Source organism: Mus caroli, unplaced genomic scaffold, assembly GCF_978045245.1.
Source record: "Mus caroli unplaced genomic scaffold, Mus_caroli_1 scaffold_5, whole genome shotgun sequence".
NCBI lineage: Eukaryota > Metazoa > Chordata > Mammalia > Rodentia > Muridae > Mus > Mus caroli.
The window spans coordinates 116,745,567-116,773,490 of record NW_028227260.1 but is presented as its reverse complement, the minus strand read 5'-3'; the positions used below and the strand labels follow the sequence as shown (position 1 = coordinate 116,773,490).

At 45.1% G+C, this 27,924-nt stretch overlaps 1 protein-coding gene across 3 annotated transcripts in view; it reads left to right on the top strand.

Annotated features, from left to right (window-relative positions):
- Positions 1-27,924, top strand: part of Steep1 (STING1 ER exit protein 1) — an 87,613-nt gene that overhangs the window by 27,726 nt on the left and 31,963 nt on the right. The window contains exon 7 of one of the 3 annotated variants that reach the window (XM_029473325.2): positions 7,588-8,800. The exons of the other annotated variants lie outside the window; for them this stretch is intronic. Within the exon in view, the coding sequence (XP_029329185.1) occupies positions 7,588-7,680 (93 nt within the window). The 3' untranslated portion in view covers positions 7,681-8,800. Of the gene's footprint in view, positions 1-7,587; positions 8,801-27,924 lie in introns of those variants that run through there. 3 annotated transcript variants of the gene reach the window in all.

Here is a 27,924-nt window from a genome sequence, read left to right as displayed (position 1 = left end):
CATTACAGATTTGAGAACATGTAAGTAAGTGTAACTAATATGACAAACAACACATTCAAAAACAATAAAAGGAAGACTGCTTCAGGCCTCAATCCTGCCCCTAGAGGGCACTCTCTCCAGGAAGAGGAGACAGAGTTGTAGGTCTGATTTCTGATACCTCCTGCATTAGCAGCCAGACTCACATAAACTGTATGACCCCTTGTGCCCTCCTACTGCATCCCTGTGAGATACTCATAGATCTTTGGTTTCCAGGACTCAATAGTGGGAGCTGACTAGGCCTACCTTGCAATAGGATGAATTTTACTTCTGTTTAGTGGACACACACACACACACACACACACACACGGGTGCGTGGGGCATGGATTCTCAAGTAGGCTAGACTGATGTGTCTGTGTACTCAGACTGACCTCAAACAGATAATCTCCCTGCCCCAACATCCTTAGGATTGGGATTGCTTGTGTGCAACAGCATGCCAGGCCCTGTTTGGCTTCTTTGATCTATCTAGTGCCCAAGAAATAAATTCCTGCAAATTGTTGGCTTCTTCTCTTGAAGCCAGCCCAGAGGCGCTTGGGGAGCCTAGGCACAACCTCCTGGCCCTCTGTCCTAGAATTCATTATGCCGTGATGGAATTGTCTATTGACCATATCTATCTTGTTCACTGCGCCATTGGCAGTGACTAGCCGAGTCCCTTGGCGTACTGATACAGAACATGATGGCTTAGAGCATGGACACTTGCAGGCCAGACTGCCTGAATTAGAGTGGGGCATGCATGTGGTGCACACACATAAGTGTGGGCAAAACACCTACGCACAGTAAAATAAAGTAAAAGTTGTTGCTACTTGTTCATAGCTCCCCGTGGGTAACAAGTAGGCTTTAAGAATGAGGCACACATGTGGATGCTTTAGCCATGCTTCAATCCTAGGGAATTCTCATTACAACCACTCCTCCATAAGTAGGAATTTTCTCAGTGAAGTCTCGAATGACCATGTATATAAATTCTGTACAGTCAGTGTACCTGGCTGTTGTCACTTTAGTAGGTAATGAGCCACCTGCTGTGTATTTTGTCATGTAGTAATGCTTTTTTTTTTTCTTTGTAGCTTTATAATTAGTGTTCCTTCGTCATTTCCTGTGCATTGTATCTGCCTACCAATTAGGTTTAATCCTGACTCCTATAATGTTTATTCATCCCCCGTAGACAAGTGTTTCTCTTCATTGTCAAGCCTGGGGTAGGTTTTTAAATCAGTTTACAATGTTGTAATCTGTACACAGGTTTTGTTGTCCAGCAGCGAGGTTGCTCTCTTTACCATCAGAATAACTGTCATAGGAGCGGCAGAGGAGACTCACTTCCTAGCATGCTTGCCCAGCAGGCACAAGGCCTTGGGGTTGATCCCTAGCAGACAATAAAGAAAGCTTGCTGGTCCATGACTGCAATCCCAGCACTGGGATGGAGGCAGGAGGATGAGAAGCTCAAGGCCATTCGTCAGACAGAAAGCAACTTTGAAACTAGTCTGGAATACGTGAGACCCTGTCTCAAGAAAAAAATCTATAATGATAGTTTTATATTTAATTCTTGTTCAGGAAATCCCTTAGGTAAAGGTTTGGGGTTTTTAGAAACACAGACCCATAAATTGTCCTTGAAATAGTATAGACATTTCCTGATACAAACTAATGAAATCTGAGAGACCCAAGACCAGAGAGCCTAGGAATTTGAACAGTTTGATTCAGCTAGAGTGATATATTCTCTAGAGTCAACAGAAAAACCAATACCCCCTGGCAATTCCGTTCTTCACCCGCCAGCCCCCCTCAACCCTGAGCCAGAGCCTTTCAGCAGAAAGATTGTTTTCTGTTTTCTCAGAGCAGAATTCAGTCTGACACTCTGAATGCCTCCGCCTCAGACCAACACCAGTGCAACAATACTCTCTTCCTCCCTGTGGTGGACGCTGAGCTGTGCTTCCTTGCTGCTCTTAAGAGCTCTGCCATGTGCTCTCAGGCCCCTGTGGGACTGCCTTGGCTGAGGAGAACTACTTTCCCAAGGGCACGGTTTCCTCGCGGCAGCCTGTATACAACCACCAGGCTGACTGAAGCTCAGTCTTCTAGTTTCAGAGCTTCGCAAAAGCTGGAGCCTGGGCCCTAGTCCCATGGCTCCTTTAGGCCTGTCTCTATGCCTCCTTTCCCACGTGGTAATCCCCTGAGAACTCTCCGATAAACCCCCTGTGGCTGATATTACCCGAGAGTCTGTTTGGATGGGGATGGGGTGGGGTGGAGAGATGACTCGGTAGTTAATACCACTTGCTGCTCCCGCAGAGGACCTGGGGTGGGGATTCTCGGCCCCTACATAAAGGATAAACAATTTGTAATTCAGTTTCAGGATATCTGTCGCCCTCTTCTGGCCCCCTCTGGTACTGCATACACCTGGTCCACAGACATGCTTGTAGGCAAAACATTGCGACAGGTAAAATACAAATACATAAAAGAAAGACACCTGCTCCTCAGTGAACTCCTTCTGCATCCCAGGGGCAACATTCATCCATACAGGCCCCCCCACCTCTCCTTGGACTTTACCACTTGAGTCCTCTCTTTCTGGCAACCCTTTCATGGGTCAAATTTGTCTTAGGCATACAAATTTGAATAGATTTTCAGTAAAGTCCCCTTCTCACTTCTGCCATTTCCTCCTTTTTACTGGTTAACTATCCTTTTTGTTTGTTGACAGAAATGTGGTCTCAGTATGTAGTCCAGACTGACCTTATATTTACAAATGCTTCTTTCTGTCTCAGCCTCCCCTAGTGCTGGGACACTTGGAGCACACCCCCCCCTTACTTTCTAGTCCTTAACTGCCTGTGATCATCAAGGCTCCGTTCTCTTTCCATTAATTGCACTCATAGGTGTGGCCTCAGCTACCCTCCCCTTGATATTAACACATAGGAAAGATGCCCAAATGGATCTATATCTTCGGCTCAGACTTTGCTGCTGCTTCCGAGTGAGACACTTTCATGTTCAAGTGACTATTTGTCATCTCTACTCCAGTGCCCCACAGGTGTTTCAACCCCACATAGCCACAGTAGCTTCCATTATCCCTTGCCCCGGAATGTCTTCTTTGTTTCAGTGAATGCCACTACCTGGTACCCGCTTACTCAAGCCAGAGACCAGATTTCATTGGCATGATCCTTCCCTCTTATAACCGTCTTCCCTAAACCACCCTGTCCTGGTGGCTTCGCTTCTTTAAGGGCTCTCGGATTCCTGCACTTCTTCTTGCCTAATGTCCTAGTTAGGTTTCAAAGCCATGTGAGCCAGCAGCCTCCTCCTGCCTTAATCCTCTGCCCTGCCAGAATTTCTAGACCACATCGGCTACACTGCCACATCCAGAGAGGTGGTCCTCAGCCTATGGGTCTCAGCCCCTTCTGGGTCAACCAACCCTTTCACGGGGCCACATATCAAATATATCATGTATTTCCATTATGATTCATAACAGTAGCAAAATTATGGTTATGAAGTAGCAATGAAAATGATTTTATCGTTGGGGTCGCCACAATATGAGGAGTTGTATTAAAGGGTCTCAGCATTAAACAGGTTGAGAACCACGGCTTTAAAGCAAGCAGTCTGGATCCTGGCAGTTCTCTGCTCAAAATGTCTCCAGTAGCTTCCTGCTGCCTTCAGAATGAAGTAGGGTTTCTTTCTATTGCCACCCCTCTCAAACCTACCTTACCTACCTGGCTTCACTACACCTGCCATTCTGGTATAACTCACTACTTGAAGTCATTCCAGGGCCGCCTTTGAACCTGCCCTCCCACTTTGGGAAAATACCCTACACCCTGCTGACTTCCTTTCTCGCCTCCACAGAGCCTTGAATGCCTTTCCCAACTTTCCAGGCTCTCAGAAGCTAATTTAGATAGACCCTTGCCCTGTCCCTCCTCTTCACAGACATCTATTGAACCTACCACTCCCTCCCTGGTACCTCTCAAATTGAATTCCTTGAAGCCAGCGGTTTCACGCCAGAACCCAGTACAGGGTTTGGCGTGTGCTTTATCACTCAAGTAAGTGCTTGTTGCATGAGTGAGTCATTGAAGTATGAATGAGAAGGAACGGGGGAAGGGAGCAAGGGCTGTGATGAGAGACGGAAGACAGATGCTCCTGTCTCACAATTTAGTGCTGCAGAAACATCCTGTCTATGGCCTGTGACAGACTTGCATGGTCCCAAATACTCTAAGGCAATCTGTTTTTGTCTCCAGCTCTGAGTGAGACTGTGCTCTGGCCCTCCCCCTCCCCCCCCCCCTTTTTATGCAGGAGATGGAACCCAGGGTCTCTGAATTGCTAGGCAAGTGCTTTGCTACTGAACTCTGCCTGCAACTTGTGCATATGATCTCTTCATTTCCCTGAACAGTGGAAAGAACTGGAGCAGGGCAGAGCTCTGGAACAGGCATGTCCCAACTGCTCAGGGGCTATTTCTACAGACGGATATAACATTGTCTGGAATGAAGGGACACTTTTCTAAGTCACTGCAGCTTCTGCAACTGCTTTTCAAATAGAACAGCAGTTTTGCCACCCCAGTACACACTCTCTCTCTCTCTCTCTCTCTCTCTCTCTCTCTCTCTCTCTCTCTCTCGCTCTCTCTCTCTCTCTCTCTCTCTCTCTCGCTCTCTCTCTCTCTCTCTCTCTCTCTCTCTCTCTCTCGCTCTGTCCCTTCCTTCTTCCCTCCTTCCTTTCCTTCCATCCAGAACCTTTCTGTACTGAGGGTAGAACCCAGAGCCTTATGCATGTTGGAAAGTGTTCTGTGGTGAGCCAAACCCCCAATCCCAGTCTATTCCATTGGCTGCTTAATTGGCTGATTGATTGAGAGCAGATTTTGCTGTTAAAGTTGTTTTTTTTGTTTGTTTGTTTGTTTGTTGTTTTTCCTTTTCCTTCCTTTTTTTTTTTCTGATATAGGATGTCGTATATTCCAGGATACTTTCAAACCCACAGCGTAGCCAAGGATGACCTTGAACTCCAGACTGTCCTGCCTTCATCCCCAGAGTGCTAGGATTACAGGTGTGAACACCCACACTGGTTTTATGTAATACTGTGGATCCAGCCCAGGGCTTCATGCATGCTGGGCAGCCACTCTAACAACTGGGCTTTATTCAGACTTACTATGTTTTAAAGTAGGGCTGGGGTCTCCATCCATCCCTGGTTTAGAGGTGAGGAAACCGAGATGGAAGTAAAGTTGACAGACTAACCCATTCCAGCAGAGCTGAATCAGTCTGACTAGGGATAGCTAGCTTCTATCGTGAAAGGGCCGTTGGCTGAGTTCCAGCCCAAGACTGTTCAACACAGCGAATTTATACTCTGCCCACAAGAGGTCAGTAGGTCCTACAGGAGCAGAGCAGCCACAGAAAAGGCCTGAAAGGAGCTTCTAATACTACCAGAACTTCCGAGAAATTCCTCTATATCCCAGAGGTGGTGGGTGGCTACAGATTTGATTATCCCAGGATGACTGTGCAAATTTCTTTATATTGCTGTTGTTGGAATATAACGAGCTGCCTGGTGTGTGTGTGTGGGGGGGGGTGCTAGGAGATAAAGGAGCTGGCATGTGGGGCCTCCTCCTTGAAGACTGTAGTATCTCTCTGGGAATAAAGAACTACTAATATTACAGGACCTTGTCTGCTGGGCCAGAACTTGAAGAGCCACATAACAACCTCCTTTTGATTTAGAATCCTGGAGATCTGGATTTGGTTCCCAGATCTTCCTAACTGAGTCCTCTGCAAGTTGATTAACTTCTCTCAGCCCCAGTCTCCTGACTTCCGATACAGGGTCTGATAATAATCTTCTTTCCAGGTTGTTCTGAAGATGAATTCACTCGATCATTTTAGGAATCATTTGGGTGCCTGTCTTGCCTATTCATGCTACCAGGTTCAAGTGGATGTGACCTTTAGGCCCAGTAGCTGACACATAGCAAATGCTGTTTTCATGACAGCCTCTCTTTGAAGGTCAGGCCATGAACTTAGACTCACAGTTGTAGGCAGCTGGGAGCAACCTGAACAAACAAGTAGGAGGAAGAAACTGCCATTAAGGAGGCCCCGCTCCTTATTCCACTGCAGAGCCAGGGTCCAACAATGCCTGCATTATCGCTTTTATAAGTGTTCTCCCCAACACCATAAAACATATGGATGGCTGGCAGCACACACCTGTAATATCAGCACCCAAGAGGCTAAAGCAGAAAGATCACTAAGTCTGAAGCCAATATGAGCTACATAAAAAGTTTGAGGGCAGTCTGGGATATAGAGTGAAACTCTTGCCTCTAAAACCAACAACAAAGTAGGTATATTTGCTGCTCTTGCAGAGACCAGGGTTCAGTTCTCAGCATTCATATTAAAGAACTCATAACCACTTGTCTAGAAGATGTAGTATCCTCTTCCAGCCTCCAAGGGCAACCCCCAACATGTACATACACAGACATGCATACATACTTAAATAAGTAAAACTATGTCTTTTTAAAAATACAGCAAGTTGGCCAGGAGGTGATAGTGCACAGCTTTGACCCCAACACTCAGGATACAGGCAGGTTGATCTCCAAGTCCAAGGCCAGCCTGGTCTACAGAGCTAGTTCTAGGACAGCCAAGAAACAAACCCTGTCTCAAAAAATAAAACAATACGAAACAAAAATGATTAAAAGAAGTATTTAGAATACCCCAGGTTTCAATTCTAAGCACAAAAAGAGAGAAAGAGGTGCAAACAAGACTGAGACTGACTTGAGCCGACATTTAACTGGGACAGAAACTTCCTAAAATCTTGGGCCTCATAATCTGCCTTTTTCTTGGGAAGTGGCAAGGGTAGAGGGGCCTAGCAGCCTTTTGCCTGCTTTCTGAAAGCAGAGAGGCCTTGAGTTTACCAGATACTTTGTCTGTCTTGAGGCAGTGTGTTCAGAGGATGGGGAGAAGTTTATGTATATATGTATATGTATGTGTATGTGTATATGTATATGTGTACATATACTGGAGAACTGGAGCTGGATGCTAGAAGGACATGAGAACATAAGAGAAAAAAAGTCACACTGTGGGGTCAGAGGGATGGCTTAGTGGGTAGTGGAGCTTGGCACACACACCTCATGACCTGAGTTTTCATTCCTGAAACCCATGTCAAAAGCCCAATTCCTATCGTGAGATTGAAGGCAGAGACAGGAGAATTATCCAGATGCTGGCTGATCCGCTACTGTGGCATATTCAGCAGTACAGAGAACCAAGAGAGACCCTGCCTCAATACCAACTCCAAAAAGTTGCCATCTGTTCTCCACATGTGCCCTGAAAGGCACACACATGCATGCACACACAGATTTGAGAACCCGCTGGCCCGTGATGAAAGGTAAACAAATCTGGGAGAAAAAAAAAAGCCACCGTGTGCCTGAGGGATGGATCATAAGACATATAGGCCAACAAGGAATTAATTTATCCACAACTTTGAGAAGCTGCAGCAGCCTTTCAGCATGCCTCACCAAGAGGGGTGGCTTAGATACACTTTTGCTTCCTCTTAAAGTGAAATTCTCTTATTCAAAACCCTCCTCTCCCAAGTAATGCCCATCCTATAGGGTAGGTATCATAATTCTCTTTCTCTTCTCAGGTTCCAGGTGCTGATGGTAGCAGTAAGTCTGTCGTTGTGGTATTAGAGGGTGGAGACTTTCCGGAGCAGGAGTCTTTATCACATTCTGCGTAAGCAGACCGAAGTTCAGAAACGCACAGCAGCTTGTTCAAGGTCTCCCAACGTTACTGGAAAGGCCAGAAGTTTGTGGTCAGGCAGTCTGGTTGATGCTTGGCCTCTCATTTGGATGGAACTTTTCTGGACTTCCCCCACTGATTTCCTTGCCCACATCCTTCCCTGATTTGTTTTCTTTGGTCCATATAGGCCCCAGCTAGCAGCTAGAACAGTGATTAGTCCCATCCAGCTTCAAGGCAGAAAGGCATTCTGTTAGCCAGGTGCCTTGCCTTTAGAGGAGCCAATCAGAGTTTCCATCAGTTGCCACAGGAAGCTCATCAGGCACCATCAAAACCCGATGCAGATGAAGTACTACTGTTAGGATACATTCACTGACTTAGAGCAAGGGGACCTGGGGACTTGGCACTTTCTAGGTTAACCAGGATAGGGCCAGCTCTCCAATCAGGGCCATTTCTAGTTGATATTGTAATGAAGTTAAAGTCAGCTCACTGGGAGAACTATTGCATTTCATTTAGTTTTCAAGAAAAATGGAGCCGGGCAGTGGTGGCACATGCCTTTAATCCCAGCAATTGGGAGGCAGAGGCAGGTGGATCTCTTGAGTTTGAGGCCAGCCTGGTCTACAGAGTGAGTTCCAGGACAGCCAGGACTATACAGAGAAACCCTGTCTCAAAAACCAAAAAAAGAAAAGAAATGGAAAGAGTTCCTCTTAAAGTGTTTGGTGCCAAAGGGATAAAAAAGGCAAAGTCTCTGCCTTCTTGCGTTTTACAGCCTAGGAACATTAAAAAAGTGTCTATTGGTTGCTTTAAACACACACACACATATACACACACCTATGAGTTCAAGGCTAGCCTGGTCTACATAATGAGTTCCAGGCTGGTCAAGACTACATACCCAGTGGAGCCCTCAAAAAAAAAAAAAATCACCACACACGGACAGAGAGACAGACAGACAGACAGACACACACACACACACATTTTCTCCTCACATGCCTGTCCTCTTAACTTTGGTCAGGGTTGAATTGAAGTACCTCTAGGACCTTTGACCTTTGTATTTCTGATGCCAAAGTGGTTTTGAACCTTGGGCTTAGCCTGTGCAGCTAAATGTTTAACAGATAAATCTTAGGGGAAATGTATTTATGTATGTATATGTGTACAATAAGTTAATCACAAATTAGCCAGCCATGGTGGCGCACGCCTTTAATCCCAGCACTCGGGAGGCAGAGGCAGGCGGATTTCTGAGTTCGAGGCCAGCCTGGTCTACAAAGTGAGTTCCAGGACAGTCAGGACTACACAGAGAAACACTGTCTCAAACAAACAAACAAACAAACAAAAAAAGTTAATCACAAATTGAGTTCCTAGACCAGAGACCAGATGTATAGTATACAAATATCATATGATAGGCATATGATATTTATTATATGTTTTTTAACATGATTCTCACAAAATGCTTTCTTTTTTGCCAACTCATTTATCTGTAGTTGCAGTAGATCAATACAGTTCTGCTGTGAATATTGGTTGATACTTACATTTATGTGTGAACTGGAAAAGATAGAAGAATGTCATTTGTCAACAATGAAGGCAATTTCTTTGATAAATAGGCTAAGGATTTTCAAACACTAGGAGCTAGTTCACACACACACACCTCTCTCTCTCTCTCTCTTTCTCTCTCTGTCTTGTTTATTCATACTGTAACATATGGCAAACCTTTCGGTTTAGTCTGAATAATGTCTCCTCCCATTACTTTCTTAGATTTAGTCAGCAGAGCATTGAGGCAGATTCTAGTTTATAGCTTTCACAGATTCTGAGCTTTAAATATTGCTACCATACCTAATTTCAAGCTGACCTTTTCAATGTAATGTTCAGGAAAGAGGCAATTGCCCATCAGTTTACATTTCAACTCCTCAGGTATCATGATATAAATAATTTCAGGCTCGTGGGTAATAATACAGTGTAGTAAAATGATTAGGAAGTGATGAGCTATAGAAATTAATCATCTTGATTTTTAATAGGATTTTAATTTTATGTATCTCTTTTGTTTTTCTATTTTGGCAATACTAGAGATTGAATCCAGGACCTTGAACATGCTGTTGAAATACTTTCCCCAGGAATTCCATGTATATTTCTTCTTTTATTATGTATATGGTATATGTGCATGCTTATATACATGCTTGCATTTGTGGGAGTGTGTGTCTGTCTGTCTGTCTATCCGTCCGTCCATCAGTCTGTGAAGGCCTGTGGTTGACATCTGATGTCTTCCTCAGTCTTTCTATACTTTATACATTGAAGCAGACTCTCTCACTGAACTTAAGCTCAGAGGTTCATCTAGTCAGGCCAGCCGACTTGTTCCAGAAACTTACTGCCTCTGCCTTCTGTGTACTGGGATTTACAGGTGAACCACCAAACCTTTTAAATGGATTCTGAAGATTCAAATTCTCACCTTTAGCTCCTTACCTGATGAGACACCTCCTCAGCCCTCATGTGGTTTAGTAACTGTGTTTAACTGGTTAACACGGTTTCTAAAAAATGTAGCAATCAGTTGTCATGGGCCAAGAGGAAAAACCACACCTCCATGACCAAGTACCATTCTAGATCCCTAATGACCCCTTCTCCCTCGAACTTCCCTTTACCATTCACTCAGGACCCTCCAGTCTACTGCCTTGGATGGCTTAGATTCTAGAGTTGACCCGAGCTGGCACCAAAGCATCACTTCCACCTTGTATGAGTGTGCTGAGAATCAACTGGCAACAGTGCTCCTCCCTGGGTTGGCAGTCCCTTTCTGACTAGGTGGAACACACTTGCCCTGATTCTGGGAGGCACATCTGGCAAGCACTCAAGCCTAAAGGGAAGAAGAGAAACGTAGGAGGAAGTCGAGAGCACAGTAGCTTAGCCCTTTGTCCATTTGGCCATGCTCCAGGCTGGGCTGTAATTGATAGCTGAAGGCTTTCCAGAGAGTCTGGGAATACTGAAGACTATAGGCCATGGGGTGGGGCCAGTGCAAATCCTCTTATTCTGTCTCTAAAGTGTTACCCAGAGCCTCGGAACCCTACTTCTGGGGGTGATTCCGTGTTAATCCTTGGAGAGTACCTTTCTGTTCTGATTTATTTTTGTTAAGTTGAAACAGGGTCTCACTGTCTCTCAAGCTGGCCTGGAATCCACAACAGTACTACTGTCTGAGTTTCCCAAGTACTAGGATTACAGGTACAAGCCATGTCTGTTTTGAAATCTACACTTTAGTCCATGGTTACATTGAGCAGAAGGAGTGGGTAGCCATGAACCTTTAGGTCTGTAGTTGAGCCTCTTGCTGACTGAGCCAGGATTGGCCTGACATTTCCTAGTGGAAAACCACCCAGCATTCTGTCCATTCTCTGTGTGTAAGCTTTGCATGAACTTGAAGGCTATACATACCAATCTTTTCTCCTTAGGTAACCCGTGGGCAGCTGATCAGATGGAAGTGCTCCCGTGCAGTTTGGGTCCATGTTTGCATGTCTTTCTCTGATATTACTGTACAGATGAGTGTTCATTGTTGGCACCTAGGCTGAAAGGTCCACCCTATGCCACACTCAGCACAAAGATCAGCCCTTGGTGACTGAATGAATCAACCAGCCCAAGCCTGGTTGACAGTAGGATTTCTTTCTAGCAAAAAAAAAAAAAAAAAAAAAAAAAAAAAAAAAAAAAAACAGAGCACAGTGCAGAGTCCTGCAGGGGAGCCTTCATCTTATCCTGGACAGGGAGAATCCTTTTTTACTGCTAACACTTGGAGGAAGGGGAACCTTCCCACACACTCACTAGTGTTTTCTCTCTCTCTCTCTCTCTCTCTCTCTTTCTCTCTCTGTCTCTGTCTCTGTCTCTCTCTCTCTCTCTCTCATAAACAGGTTTTTATGAACCAGATGGTCTGTAAACCAGGAAGTTCAGGTGCCAATAATTTTTCTCTCATCCTTTCTCTACTGCCCACCCCGCCCCCAGGCACACTGGCTGTACCCCGTGTCTCGGGAGTCTGGCAGAAGGGCTCCATTCGCTCTTGGCATCAGCCTGAGAACATCCTGTGCAGCTGAGAGGGTGGTGATCCCTCTGTGTAATACACAGGATGGAAAGTGACCAGGGTGAGGACACAGATGTTAAAGGGTCAGTAATGCTCAGAAAGGAAAGGCTCAAAACTCAATAGAAATCAGAAACCGTTTGCTGGCTGCCAAGACCTGCCCAACACACACATCCCAGGATTCACACAGCCTTCCAGCACATGCCTTTGCCAATGCTTCCAGGGCATCTGGAAGAGTGGAGGCCTGAGATGAGGTCTCCAGAAAGGCATGACTCTGCATTTTAGTGTCTAGAACCCGGATTCCTGTTGTCTTTATAATAATTCCTGTTGTCTTTAATAATAATGATTAAAGTGATATGATCTCAGCATTTAGGAGGCTAAGGCAGGACGATCATGAGTTCGAGGCCTGCCTAGGCAACTCGGCAAAATTGTGTCTCAAAATGTGTGTGTGTGTGTGTGTGTGTGTGTGTGTGTGTGTGTGTGTGTGTGTGCTTGTGACTGTTTCTCTGTGTAATCCTGGCTGTCCTGGAACTCACTCTGTAAATCAGACTGGCTTCAAACTCAGAGAACTACCTGCTTCTGCTCCCAAGTGCTGGGATTAAAGGTGTGTACCACCACCACTTGGCTTAAAATAAAATTAAAAACAAAATTAAAAGTACTTGTGGGACTAGAGAGATGGCTCAGTGGTTAAGAGTGCATGCTGTTCTATCAGAAGGTCTAAGTTTGATTCCCGTGTCAGGTGCATCGGGCATCTGAACACATGTGGCATAGACATACAAACACATACAAACGTGTGCATAAATATAAAATCAATCTATATTTAAAAGATCTAATGATTGGGCTGGTGAGATGGCTCAGTGGTTAAGAGCACTGACTGTTCTTCCGAAGGTCCCGAGTTCAAATCCCAGCAACTACATGGTGGGTTCACAACCATCCGTAACGAGAGCTGTCTCCCTCTTCTGGGGTGTCTGCACTCTAGAAGACAGCTACAGTGTACTTCCATATAATAATAAATAAGCAAATAAATCTTTTTAAAAAGATCTGATGATTTAACTTTGCGGGAAAGCATTTCAAACCTTACAAATCCTTCCAGGCTTCTAGGAGGGCTCACTGTAGTTGTGGCCTCCACCTGTCCCTTCAAACTCTGGCAGTGCCTCAGCCCTATCACAGCTGTCACAGATGTCCCCAGAACTTTATCCCAACTCGTTTTCTGTGGTGCTTCTCTTCCACATATTTTGGAAAGGAACCATTGTGCCTTCTTGATATTTATACCTCCAGTATGATATTTCTCAAACACTACAGGCGTTTGGAGAGTGATTACTATGCACCCTCTGCCCAAGGCAGTGATGCTCTATGTATTTGCTCTGACCTTGCTCATCCTCTGACGCCCTTCCCTTGAACTAGAGAGTATACCCTCAGTTCAGATTCTGACCATAGTGTGTAAAAAGCCCCAGGATCTCCCCACTGTTTTCCTTTCTCTTTCTCAGTTTTTCTTTTCTTTTTTCCTTTTAAAGACCTAGTCTCACTGTGTAGCCCTGGCCAACCGGGAGCTCACTCTGTAGACCAAGCCAGCCACAAACTCATGGAGGTCTGCCTGTGTCCACCATGATGTCCAGGTTATTTTCATTTTACTCCATTTACAGATCCTCTGTAGCCTATGTCTGGCCATACTGTAAAAATCTTGTATTTATGAATAAATTCAGACTTCTAAACCATTGCAAGACTTAAAACAGCATAAGGCTCTTCCGGTCAGAAAAGCACCTGAGCAGCTGGGGCGCAGGGTCTGCTGACACTCGCCAACTGCCCACAACACCCGCCACAGGATCTTAAGACTTCTGGTGAGGGGAGCACAGCTTCTGCTCCAATCCAATTGCGCGGGACCTGAGACTGCATTAGTTAGGGAAGCAGAAACCGGCCTGAGTAGGGCCACAGGCCTCACCCGGCCGGATCAGCGCCAGGGTAGCGGGAGCGCAGGGTTGCCTGACACCCACCAGCTACCCACGACCCCCGCCGCAGGATTTTGGGACTGCTGGTGAGTGGAATACAGCTTCTGCTCCAGTCCAATCACGCGGGACCTGAGACTGCTCTGGTTGGGGAGAGAGAAATCCGGCCCACACAGGGCCACAAGCCTCTTCCGGTCAGAAAAGCACCTGAGCAGCTGGGGCGCAGGGTCTGCTGACACTCGCCAACTGCCCACAACACCCGCCACAGGATCTTAAGACTTCTGGTGAGGGGAGCACAGCTTCTGCTCCAATCCAATTGCGCGGGACCTGAGACTGCATTAGTTAGGGAAGCAGAAACCAGCCTGAGTAGGGCCACAGGCCTCACCCGGCCGGATCAGCGCCAGGGTAGCGGGAGCGCAGGGTTGCCTGACACCCGCCAGCTACCCACGACCCCCGCCGCAGGATTTTGGGACTGCTGGTGAGTGGAACACAGCTTCTGCTCCAGTCCAATCACGCGGGACCTGAGACTGCTCTGGTTGGGGAGAGAGAAATCCGGCCCACACAGGGCCACAAGCCTCTTCCGGTCAGAAAAGCACCTGAGCAGCTGGGGCGCAGGGTCTGCTGACACTCGCCAACTGCCCACAACACCCGCCACAGGATCTTAAGACTTCTGGTGAGGGGAGCACAGCTTCTGCTCCAATCCAATTGCGCGGGACCTGAGACTGCATTAGTTAGGGAAGCAGAAACCGGCCTGAGTAGGGCCACAGGCCTCACCCGGCCGGATCAGCGCCAGGGTAGCGGGAGCGCAGGGTTGCCTGACACCCGCCAGCTACCCACGACCCCCGCCGCAGGATTTTGGGACTGCTGGTGAGTGGAATACAGCTTCTGCTCCAGTCCAATCACGCGGGACCTGAGACTGCTCTGGTTGGGGAGAGAGAAATCCGGCCCACACAGGGCCACAAGCCTCTTCCGGTCAGAAAAGCACCTGAGCAGCTGGGGCGCAGGGTCTGCTGACACTCGCCAACTGCCCACAACACCCGCCACAGGATCTTAAGACTTCTGGTGAGGGGAGCACAGCTTCTGCTCCAATCCAATTGCGCAGGACCTGAGACTGCATTAGTTAGGGAAGCAGAAACCAGCCTGAGTAGGGCCACAGGCCTCACCCGGCCGGATCAGCGCCAGGGTAGCGGGAGCGCAGGGTTGCCTGACACCCGCCAGCTACCCACGACCCCCGCCGCAGGATTTTGGGACTGCTGGTGAGTGGAACACAGCTTCTGCTCCAGTCCAATCACGCGGGACCTGAGACTGCTCTGGTTGGGGAGAGAGAAATCCGGCCCACACAGGGCCACAAGCCTCTTCCGGTCAGAAAAGCACCTGAGCAGCTGGGGCGCAGGGTCTGCTGACACTCGCCAACTGCCCACAACACCCGCCACAGGATCTTAAGACTTCTGGTGAGGGGAGCACAGCTTCTGCTCCAATCCAATTGCGCGGGACCTGAGACTGCATTAGTTAGGGAAGCAGAAACCAGCCTGAGTAGGGCCACAGGCCTCACCCGGCCGGATCAGCGCCAGGGTAGCGGGAGCGCAGGGTTGCCTGACACCCGCCAGCTACCCACGACCCCCGCCGCAGGATTTTGGGACTGCTGGTGAGTGGAACACAGCTTCTGCTCCAGTCCAATCACGCGGGACCTGAGACTGCTCTGGTTGGGGAGAGAGAAATCCGGCCCACACAGGGCCACAAGCCTCTTCCGGTCAGAAAAGCACCTGAGCAGCTGGGGCGCAGGGTCTGCTGACACTCGCCAACTGCCCACAACACCCGCCACAGGATCTTAAGACTTCTGGTGAGGGGAGCACAGCTTCTGCTCCAATCCAATTGCGCGGGACCTGAGACTGCATTAGTTAGGGAAGCAGAAACCAGCCTGAGTAGGGCCACAGGCCTCACCCGGCCGGATCAGCGCCAGGGTAGCGGGAGCGCAGGGTTGCCTGACACCCGCCAGCTACCCACGACCCCCGCCGCAGGATTTTGGGACTGCTGGTGAGTGGAACACAGCTTCTGCTCCAGTCCAATCACGCGGGACCTGAGACTGCTCTGGTTGGGGAGAGAGAAATCCGGCCCACACAGGGCCACAAGCCTCTTCCGGTCAGAAAAGCACCTGAGCAGCTGGGGCGCAGGGTCTGCTGACACTCGCCAACTGCCCACAACACCCGCCACAGGATCTTAAGACTTCTGGTGAGGGGAGCACAGCTTCTGCTCCAATCCAATTGCGCGGGACCTGAGACTGCATTAGTTAGGGAAGCAGAAACCGGCCTGAGTAGGGCCACAGGCCTCACCCGGCCGGATCAGCGCCAGGGTAGCGGGAGCGCAGGGTTGCCTGACACCCGCCAGCTACCCACGACCCCCGCCCCAGGATTTTGGGACTGCTGGTGAGTGGAACAAAGCTTCTGCTCCAATCTTTAAATAGTGACAACGATAACAACTAACCCCAGAGATTACCAGATGGCGAAAGGTAAACGTAATAATCTTACTAACAGAAACCAAGACCAGTCACCATCATCAGAACCCAGCACCCCCACTTCACCCAGTCCAGGGCACCCCAACACACCGGAAAAGCTAGACACGGATTTAAAAGCATATCTCCTGATGATGATAGAGGACTTCAAGAAGGACGTTAATAACACACTTAAAGAAATGCAGGAGAACACTGCTAAAAAGGAAGAAGACAATAAAGAGGAAGCACAAAAATCCCTTAAAGAATTGCAGGAGAACACTGCTAAAGAGTTACAAATCCTTAAAGAAAAACATGATAACATAATCAAACAGGTAGAAGTCCTTACAGAAAAACAGGAAAACACATCCAAACAGATGATGGAAATGAACAAAACCATACTAGACCTAAAAAGGGAAGTAGACACAATAAAGAAAACCCAAAATGAGGCAACACTGGAGATAGAAACCCTAGGAAAGAAATCTGGAACCATAGATGCAAGCATCAGCAACAGAATACAAGAGATGGAAGAGAGAATCTCAGGTGCAGAAGATTCCATAGAGAACATCGGCACAACAATCAAGGAAAATGGAAAATGCAAAAAGATCCTAACTCAAAACATCCAAGAAATACAGGACATAATGAGAAGACCAAACCTACGGATAATAGGAGTGGATGAGAATGAAGATTTTCAACTCAAAGGACCAGCAAACATCTTCAACAAAATAATAGAAGAAAACTTCCCAAATCTAAAGAAAGAGATGCCCATGAACATACAAGAAGCCTACAGAACTCCAAATAGACTGGATCAGAAAAGAAATACCTCCCGACACATAATAATCAGAGCAACAAATGCTCTAAATAAAGATAGAATACTAAAAGCAGTAAGAGAAAAAGGCCAAGTAACATATAAAGGCAAGCCTATCAGAATTACACCAGATTTTTCACCAGAGACTATGAAAGCCAGAAGATCCTGGACAGATGTTATACAGACACTAAAAGAACACAAATTCCAGCCCAGGCTACTATACCCAGCCAAACTCTCAATTAACATAGATGGAGAAACCAAAGTATTCCACGACAAAACCAAATTCACACATTATCTCTCCACGAATCCAGCCCTTCAAAGGATAATAACAGAAAAAAACCAATACAAGGACAGGAACCACGCCCTAGAATCAACAAGAAGGTAATCCCTCAACAAACCTAAAAGAAGACAGCCACAAGAACAAAATGCCAACTTTAACATCAAAAATAACAGGAAACACCAATTTCTTTTCCTTAATATCTCTTAATATCAATGGACTCAACTCCCCGATAAAAAGACATAGACTAACAAACTGGCTACACAAACAAGACCCAACATTTTGCTGCTTACAGGAAACTCATCTCAGAGAAAAGGATAGACACTACCTCAGAATGAAAGGCTGGAAAACAATTCTCCAAGCAAATGGCATGAAGAAACAAGCTGGAGTAGCCATTCTAATATCTGATAAGATTGACTTCCAACCCAAAGTCATTAAAAAAGACAGGGAGGGACACTTCATACTCATCAAAGGTAAAATCCTCCAAGAGGAACTATCAATCCTGAATATCTATGCTCCAAATACAAAGGCAGCCACATTCATTAAAGAAACTTTAGTAAATCTCAAAGCACACATTGCACCTCATACAATAATAGTGGGAGACTTCAACACACCACTTTCACCAATGGACAGATCATGGAAACAGAAACTAAACAGGGACACAGTGAAACTAAGAGAAATTATGAATCAAATGGATCTGGCAGATATCTACAGAACATTCTATCCTAAAACAAAAGGATATACCTTCTTCTCAGCACCTCATGGTACCTTCTCCAAAATTGACCACATAATTGGTCACAAAACAGGCCTCAACAGATATAAAAATATTGAAATTGTCCCATGCATCCTATCAGATCACCATGGACTAAGGCTGATCTTCAATAACAAAATAAATAATAGAAAGCCAACCTTCACGTGGAAACTGAACAACACTCTTCTCAATGATACCTTGGTCAAGGAAGGAATAAAGAAAGAAATTAAGGACTTTTTAGAGTTCAATGAAAATGAAGCCACAACATACCCAAACTTATGGGACGCAATGAAAGCATTTTTAAGAGGAAAACTCATAGCTCTGAGTGCCTCCAAAAGGAAACTAGAGAGAGCACACATTAGCAGCTTGACAACACACCTAAAAGCACTAGAACAAAAGGAAGCAAATTCACCCAAGAGGAGTAGACGGCAGGAAATAATCAAACTCAGGGGTGAAATCAACCAAGTGGAAACAAGAAAAACTATTCAAAGAATCAACCAATCAAGGAGCTGGTTCTTTGAGAAAATCAACAAGATAGATAAACCCTTAGCCAGACTCACTAGAGGGCACAGGGAAAGCATCCTAATTAACAAAATCAGAAATGAAAAAGGAGACATAACAACAGATCCTGAAGACATCCAAAACACCATCAGATCCTTCTACCAAAGGCTATACTCAACAAAACTGGAGAACCTGGATGAAATGGACAAGTTCCTAGACAGATACCAGGTACCAAAGTTGAATCAAGATCAGGTTAATGATCTAAACAGCCCTATATCCCCCAAAGAAATAGAAGCAGTCATTAACAGTCTCCCAACTAAAAAAAGCCCAGGACCAGATGGGTTTAGTGCAGAGTTCTATCAGACCTTCAAAGAAGATCTAATCCCAGTTCTTCACAAACTATTCCACAAAATAGAAACAGAAGGTACTCTACCCAACTCATTCTATGAAGCCACAATTACTCTGATACCTAAACCACAAAAAGACCCAACAAAGATAGAAAACTTCAGACCAATATCCCTTATGAATATTGATGCAAAAATCCTCAATAAAGTTCTTGCTAACCGAATCCAAGAACACATCAAAACAATCATCCATCCTGACCAAGTAGGTTTCATCCCAGGGATGCAGGGATGGTTCAATATACGGAAATCCATCAACGTAATCCAGTATATAAACAAACTCAAAGATAAAAACCACATGGTCATCTCCTTAGATGCGGAAAAAGCATTTGACAAGATCCAACACCCATTCATGATAAAAGTCTTGGAAAGATCAGGAATTCAAGGCCCATACCTAAACATGATAAAAGCAATCTACAGCAAACCAGTAGCCAACATCAAAGTAAATGGTGAGAAGCTTGAAGCAATCCCTCTAAAATCAGGGACTAGACAAGGCTGTCCACTTTCTCCATACCTATTCAACATTGTACTTGAAGTCCTAGCCAGAGCAATTCGACAACAAAAGGAGATCAAAGGGATACAAATTGGAAAAGATGAAGTCAAAATATCACTTTTTGCAGATGATATGATAGTATATATAAGTGACCCTAAAAATTCCACCAGAGAACTCCTAAGCCTGATAAACAGCTTCGGTGAAGTAGCTGGATATAAAATTAACTCAAACAAATCAATGGCCTTTCTCTACACAAAAAATAAACAGGCTGAGAAAGAAATTAGGGAAACAACACCCTTCTCAATAGTCACAAATAATATAAAATATCTTGGCGTGACTCTAACTAAGGAAGTGAAAGATCTGTATAATAAAAACTTCAAGTCTCTGAAGAAAGAAATTATAGAAGATCTCAGAAGATGGAAAGATCTCCCATGCTCATGGATTGGCAGGATCAACATTGTAAAAATGGCTATCTTGCCAAAAGCAATCTACAGATTCAATGCAATCCCCATCAAAATTCCAAATCAATTCTTCAACGAATTAGAAAGTGCAATCTGCAAATTCATCTGGAATAACAAAAAACCTAGGATAGCAAAAACTCTTCTCAAGGATAAAAGAACCTCTGGTGGAATCACCATGCCGGACCTAAAGCTCTACTACAGAGCAATTGTGATAAAAACTGCATGGTACTGGTATAGTGACAGACAAATAGACCAATGGAATAGAATTGAAGACCCAGAAATGAACCCACACACCTATGGTCACTTGATCTTCGACAAGGGAGCTAAAAACATCCAGTGGAAGAAAGACAGCATTTTCAACAAATGGTGCTGGCACAACTGGTTGTTAACATGTAGAAGAATGCGAATCGATCCATTCCTATCTCCTTGTACTAAGATCAAGTCTAAGTGGATCAAGGAACTTCACATAAAACCAGAGACACTGAAACTTATAGAGGAGAAAGTGGGGAAAAGCCTTGAAGATATGGGCACAGGGGAAAAATTCCTGAATAGAACAGTAATGGCTTGTGCTGTAAGATCGAGAATTGACAAGTGGGACCTCATGAAACTACAAAGCTTCTGCAAGGCTAAAGACACCATCAATAAGACAAAAAAACCACCAACAGATTGGGAAAGGATCTTCACCTATCCTAAATCAGATAAGGGACTAATATCCAATATATATAAAGAACTCAAGAAGGTGGACTCCAGAAAGTCAAATAACCCCATTAAAAAATGGGGCTCAGAACTGAACAAAGAATTCTCACCTGAGGAATACCGAATGGCAGAGAAGCACCTGAAAAAATGTTCAACATCCTTAATCATCAGGGAAATGCAAATCAAAACAACCCTGAGATTCCACCTCACACCAGTCAGAATGGCTAAGATCAAAAATTCAGGTGACAGCAGATGCTGGCGAGGATGTGGAGAAAGAGGAACACTCCTCCATTGTTGGTGGGATTGCAAGCTTGTACAACCACTCTGGAAATCAGTCTGGCGGTTCCTCAGAAAATTGGACATAGTACTACCGGAGGATCCAGCAATACCTCTCCTGGGCATATATCCAGAAGATGTCCCAACTGGTAAAAAGGACACATGCTCCACTATGTTCATAGCAGCCCTATTTATAATAGCCAGAAGCTGGAAAGAACCCAGATGTCCCTCAACAGAGGAATGGATACAGAAATTATGGTACATTTACACAATGGAGTACTACTCAGCTATTAAAAAGAATGAATTTATGAAATTCCTAGCCAAATGGATGGACCTGGAGGGCATCATCTTGAGTGAAGTAACACAATCACAAAAGAACTCACACAATATGTATTCATTGATAAGTGGATATTAGCCCAAAACTTAGGATACCCAAGATATAAGATACAATTTGCTAAACGCATGAAACTCAAGAAGAATGAAGACCAAAGTGTGGACACTGTGCACCTTCTTAGAATTGGGAACAAAACACCCAGGGAAGGAGCTACAGAGACAAAGTTCGTAGCTGTGATGAAAGGATGGACCATTTAGAGACTGCTGTATCCAGGGATCCGTCCCATAATCAGCTTCTAAACGCTGACACCATTGCATACACTAGCAAGATCTTGCTGAAAGGACCCAAATATAGCTGTCTCTTGTGAGACGATGCCGGGGCCTAGCAAACACAGGAGTGGATGTTCACAGTCAGCTATTGGATGTATCACAGGGCTCCCAATGGAGAAGCTAGAGAAAGTACCCAAGGAGCTAAAGAGATCTGCAACCCTATTGTTGGAACAACATGATGTACTAACCGGAACCCTGGAGCTCTTGTCTCTAGCTGCATATGTATCGAAAGATGGTCTAGTCGGCCATCAATGGAAAGAGAGGCCCATTGGACTTGCAAACTTTATATGCCCCAATATAGGGGAATGCCAGGGCCAAAAGAATGGGAATGGGTGGGTAGGGAAGTGGGGGGCGCTATGGGGGACTTTTGGGATAGTATTGGAAATGTAATTGAGGAAATTATGTAATAAAAATATTAAAAAAAAAAAAAAAAAAAAAAAAAAAAAAAAAAAAAAAACAGCATAAGAAACACCTCATAGGGGGCTGGAGAGATGGCTCAGAGGGTAAGAGCACTGACTACTCTTCCAGGGGTCCTGAGTTCAAATCCCAGCAACCATATGGTGGCTCACAACCATCCGTAATGAGATCTGATGCCCTCTTCTGGTGTGTCTGAAGACAGCTACAGTGTACTTACGTATAATAATAAATAAGTCTTAAAAAAAAGAAACACCTCATAATCTCTTCCACAGTCATTTGCTGTTAATATTTAGACACATTTTCTTTGCCATGTGAATTTACATGTTCCATTTACAGTTTGCTGATGTGGGGATAGAAATTTAAACCCACAAACATACACACTTACATAGGAATGTATATGTGTTTGATGAATGTGTGTTATATTTATATAAACTACACACAAACACATACACACCCAATGCTGGGTGGTGGCGCACACCTTTCATTCCACCACTTGAGAGGTAGAGGCAGGCAGATCTTGAGTTCAGGGACAGCCTGGTCTACAGAGTGAGTTCCAGGACAGCCAGGACTACAGGCAGACACCCTGACTTGACAAACAAAAACAAACAACAGAAAAATAAAAATTTCCTTCTATATAGCCAATGTTCTGTAAGTATCAATTTCATAAATGTAACTCATACACTATTTTACTTTAGTGTATTTATTGCAGTTTCTTCAGTTGATACAAGTGTGTTCTTTAGAACACTTCCCCCTCCAATTACAGGACCCGTGCTGGGGTCAGACTGACTTTAGTTGTTCTTTTTAACTTTCCTTAATGTAGAACTATTGACAGCATCCATATATTTGGTCTTTTATTTTAAAAAAGAAAATTCCTTTTGAATATTATAGTTTCCTCTCCCACTAACATTTTGAGCTCATGGCTCTTTCTGACTACCTTGGAACAGTGCATCTTTGTTTGATGTTTATTTGTTCTATATCTGTTTCATCAGTAATACCAATGTTTCTTTTTTCTTTTTCCTGAGAGCACATCTCACTCTGTATGTAGCTCAGGCTGATCTTGAACTCAAGGCAATCCTCTTCTCAGCCTCCGAAGTGTTGAAATTACAGGTGTGAGCCACCGTGCCCAGCTAATGATGTCAGTTTTGACCACTACTTAAGAGTAGTAGGGGCTGAAGAGATGGCCATGCAGTTAAAAAAAAAAAAAAAAGTGTGCACTGCTCCTGTAGAGGAGCCAGCTTCAGTTCTCAGTACCTACAGTGGGTGGCTTACAACTGTGTTTAAGTAACTCCAGTTCCAGGTACACCTTTGGCCTCTGTGGCCACCAACACTCACATGCACAAACCCACAGTTAGATGGTACATAAATACATAATACTTTAAAATAAAAATAAAGCTGTTTTTTTTTTAAATAGTGCACAATTTCTCTACTGTTTACTACATTCCTCCCTTGGCACAGAGTAAGCAATTTGAAGGAATTCCTTTAAAATCAGGCAGCTATCTTGCTTTTCATTGATCCCTTCCTGGACTTAGCTGCTAATGAACCAGTTCTTGTCCAGTCCTGTCTTTCATCATTACAAAATAATGATGTGTTTCCAGCTTCCACACTCCATCTTTAGTTACTCCAGCCAGTTTGGACCACCTTTGGTTCTCAAGTGCCTCCCAGGTCTTGCTCATCTTCCAGCCTGGGGAGTGGGGCATAAATTGCAGTGTGAAACTCTAGGGGGCGCCATTCACTCACACAGCAGCCATGTTCTACAGCAGCAGAGGCTCTGGGCTCTTAAGGACAGTCCCCACGTGTCAATCATTCTCCCTCGCTTGTCTGCAAAAAGTCTAGAGGCAATAGGGGTTAATCATTCTCCCTCGCTTGCCATCCCTGTGGTACTATACGCAATTGCCTTCCTATGTCTCTGCCTCTCATAAGGGTAAAAGTTTCTCTCTTTTCTTGTATGTATCCACAGCACCTAGGAGTAACCAGTTTAGTGTATGTGCTCAGTGGATGTCCCGCATGGATGTGTGTGTGTGTGTGTGCATACATACACATGTATGTTTAAATTTATACAACATTGAATGATTTAAAATAGTATAAGGGACATCTCCTAAAGTCTGTGTGTGTGTGTGTGTGTGTGTGTGTGTGTGTGTGTGTGTGTGATTTATGCACATCATGAGTGCATATACACTAGTGTCGCTGTGTGCATGTAGAGGCCAGAAGATAACTTTCAGGAGTCAGTTTTCTTATTCTGGAATCTGGGGACTGAACTCAACTTTTTACTTTATGTGCCATCTTACACATAGAGAGAGGAGGGTAGAGGAGTCGCTAGAGAGCACTTCACTGTCAGAGGACAAAGTCCAAAAGGGCCCCGATACAGTTGATTCATCCTTGTATTCTCTTCCCCCTTCCTCAGTACGTGGTATGGGACTTTGTTCTTAACAGGCACTCCACAAACATTTGCTGAGTCCACGTGTGTATACTGATTGTTAGGACTATCTCTCCACCCCCACCCCACCCCCACCCATTTCTCTAGAACCACAGTAAAATAAACCCTGTGTAGGCAAGATCTGAGCTGGGTGAGAGGTGAGATGCCCTTGAACTGCTTGCTGTACAGCTGGGTCCAGCCCTGATTGAGCTTGAAGCCAAAGGAATGTGCTTGTGTGTTATCAGAGTCATCAGGATGTTTGGGGGGACACCTCTAAGGGAAATGGAGGGCTGTCAAGGACCCCTCTAGAAGCTCTGAAGCCTTCCTAGTTGATAGTCTCTGGTTTCTCTCAAAGACTCACCCCCCTGCCATCCAACCTAGGGGAGCTAACTGTGGAAGCCCTTCTGAGGCTGTGCCACTTGGAAGCCATACTCTTTATATAAGGCTGATGCAGAAATAAGAGGCCTAGGAGGGGTCAGGGTGGCAATGCAGCCCCACATTTGAAGAGCACAGGGAACCTCTGGGGTCCCCGTTGCACAGTGCCATTCTGGCTGAAAGAGTTCTAATGGATGCTGGGTTGATGTCTTGCTGGGCAGCCTTGTGGCTTCTCCCTCCTCCCAAGTCTCCTCAGGCCTGCTGCCATAGCAGCACATACATCTTTGGGGACGCTGAGATTTTAGCCCAGCTCAACTACCAGAACAACTCTTCCCAGAAGGCACCACTGGAGAAACTCTCCGAGGGTTTTTCTCAGCTCCCCAAGGGCTTAGTCAGGCTTTAAGAACAGCCCAAGGAAAAAGGTAGCAAAGTATAAATTTTATCATTTTGTTTGTTTCATTTTGCTTTCTAGTGCTAAAAATGGAACCTTGGGGACTCATGCATGCTTATGTGTTTTACCACTGAACCCTTTTTGAAACAATGGTTCATGAATTAATCTTTTGAGACAAAATCTCTATATATAGCCCTAGCTAGCCTGCAACTTGCTATGTAGACCAGGCTGGCCAGAAACCCACAAAGAGCCACCTATCTCTGCTTCTTAAGTGCTGGGTTTAAGGGGATGCACCATCACTTCCAGTTTCGTTAATATTTTTGTTTAAGACAAGAGTCTCACTGTGTAGTCTGGACCAGTCTTTTTAAAAATATAATTATGGTTTTGGTTTTGGTTTTGTTTTTTCGAGACAGGGTTTCTCTGTGTAGCCCTGGCTGTCCTGGAACACACTCTGTAGACCAGGCTGGCCTCGATCTCAGAAATTTGCCTGCCTCTGCCTCCTAAGTGCTGGGATTAAAGGCATGTGCCACCACTGCCCGGCTATAATTATGTTTTTTAAAAAGATTTATTTATTATACATAAGTACACTGTAGCTATTCTCAGACACCACAGAAGAGGGCATCAAATCTCATTACAGATGGTTGAGAGGAGAGAGAGAGAGAGAGAGAGAGAGAGAGAGAGCAAGCAAGCAGGAATAGTACCTTGTAGTCCAACCCTCAGGAGGTGGAACCGGAAGGATCAGAGGTTCAAGGTTATCTCCAGCTCTATATTAAGTTTGAAGCCAAACTGGATTACTTGACACTGCCTCTGAAAAAGCAACAAGAACCAAACAACAACAACAACAAAACCACACACACAAAAACCACACACATTCATATATGGGCAATATAAATTGAACTCAGTGGGTTTTTTTTTTAATTTTTTTTGTTTTTGTTTTTGTTTTGTTCCTTTTTAAAAGGGAAAACATGAAAGTGGGCAGGGGGTGGGACAGTGGGGATGGATCCAGGAGGAATTATTAGGCAGTGGGAGTAGTGGGAGTGATTGTGATCAAACTGCATTTTATATATATATATATATGTGTGTGTGTGTGTGTGTGTGTGTGTGTGTATATATATATACATATATATATATATATACTCAGATCATTCAAATATTGTATTAAAAATTAATAGGGTGTAGTGGCACACTTGGGGGGGGGGGCAGAGGCAATCAGATCTCTCTGAGTTCGAGGTGCGCCTACTCCACAAAAATGAGTTCCAGGATAGCCAGGGCTGTTACACAGAGAAACACTTGTCTTGAAAAAAAGAGAGGGCTGGTGAGATGGCTGGGCTGGTGAGATGGCTCAGCAGGTAAGAGCACCCGACTGCTCTTCCAAAGGTCCTTAGTTCAAATCCCAGCAACCACATGGTGGCTCACAACCATCCGTAACAAGATCTGACTCCTTCTTCTGGTGTGTCTGAAGACAGCTACAGTGTACTTATATGTAATAAATAAATAAATCTTTAAAAAAAAAAAGAAAAGAAAAAAAGAGAGAGAGAAAGAAAGAAGGTAGGAACGAGGTGGGAGGTAAATCTGGGAGTAGTTAGGGGCTGAGTCTCAAAGAATTAATAAAACGATTACGCTTTACAAAACAACACATATTGCATTTACTATATGCCGGGCACTCTTAAATGCTTCCCAGTCTTTTGACTCATTCTTTGCGTTCCTAGCATGGTTCTTTAAAAAGGGTCCAGCTGTCAGTCCTCCATGCTTTACAGTCAAAGAAATGGAAACACAAAGAAACAAAGCAGCATGCCCTACAGCACACCATTTGTAAGCGGTAGAGTCAGAATTCCTGCCTGGGGCGACTCTGGTCTCTTTTCTTTACCATTCTGCTCTGCTGCCTCCTTGAGCTGATCAGCCAGTCAGAATAGGGCAGGCTGAGGGGCAGCTGTCTCTCCTCCCTTCTCTTTTCTTCCTTGGGCTCTTTTCTAGGGATCAAGTGCAGAAAGCCAGCCCTTCCGCCTTGCTATAGTAGTGTGGGGGCGGGGGTGAAGTGGGGAGTGAGAAAGGTGGGGGAGGGGAGGAGGGCACTTGAGAAGGGGAGGCAGTGCTGTCTGGGAAAGCTAGCCCTGGGAGGGGCTGAAAAGCCCTGAGATTACAGCACTGGCTAAACTCCAGCGTTTTAATTTCCAACTGTGAGGAAGGAGTCCCCGTGGGTGAGAGTAACCCCAGTGTCTTCATCCCTCCTCTTAGGGAATCATCAACTACGGAAGAGCCAGGCCTAAGCTCTGCCTTAATACTCTGTACAGAGTAGGGAAGAGAACACTCACATCTGGGTACTCTGTGTGCTATCCCGAAAAAGAATGAATTGTTTATATTAAGCAAGGACAGAGTGGTTTTATTTTATTTTGTGAATTTTAGTCTTGGGAAATCCTGGCTGGACCTGAGTCCTGAATGCAGACACTTCTCCAAGACAGGTCACCTTTGTGGTTAGGATGAGTGTGGGAAACCTGGGAACAAAACAGACATTCAATCAATTGACTGTTTCAAAGGCACACATAGGTTCTGCACTCTGCTAGTCACCCTGAATATAAACGTGAGTAAAGATGATTTCATCAGGTCTAAAATGCTGCATGTTTGTTTATGCATGGATGACCTCTAAGGGGAATGAGGAGAGAAGGGCTGCCAGAATGTGGCGGTAACACAGATGGCCTGTGGAGAGGTTGGGTACCAGCTTGGGAGGGAGAGTGATGACCTGGTACCTGCAAGTCAATTATGCGTTGGGACTTTGGCACTGTAGGCTTATACATGTTGCCCGTGCAGGAATAAGTGATTCCTAGTGTTGTGTTTTATAAAAAAAGAAAAGGAAGCTAGGG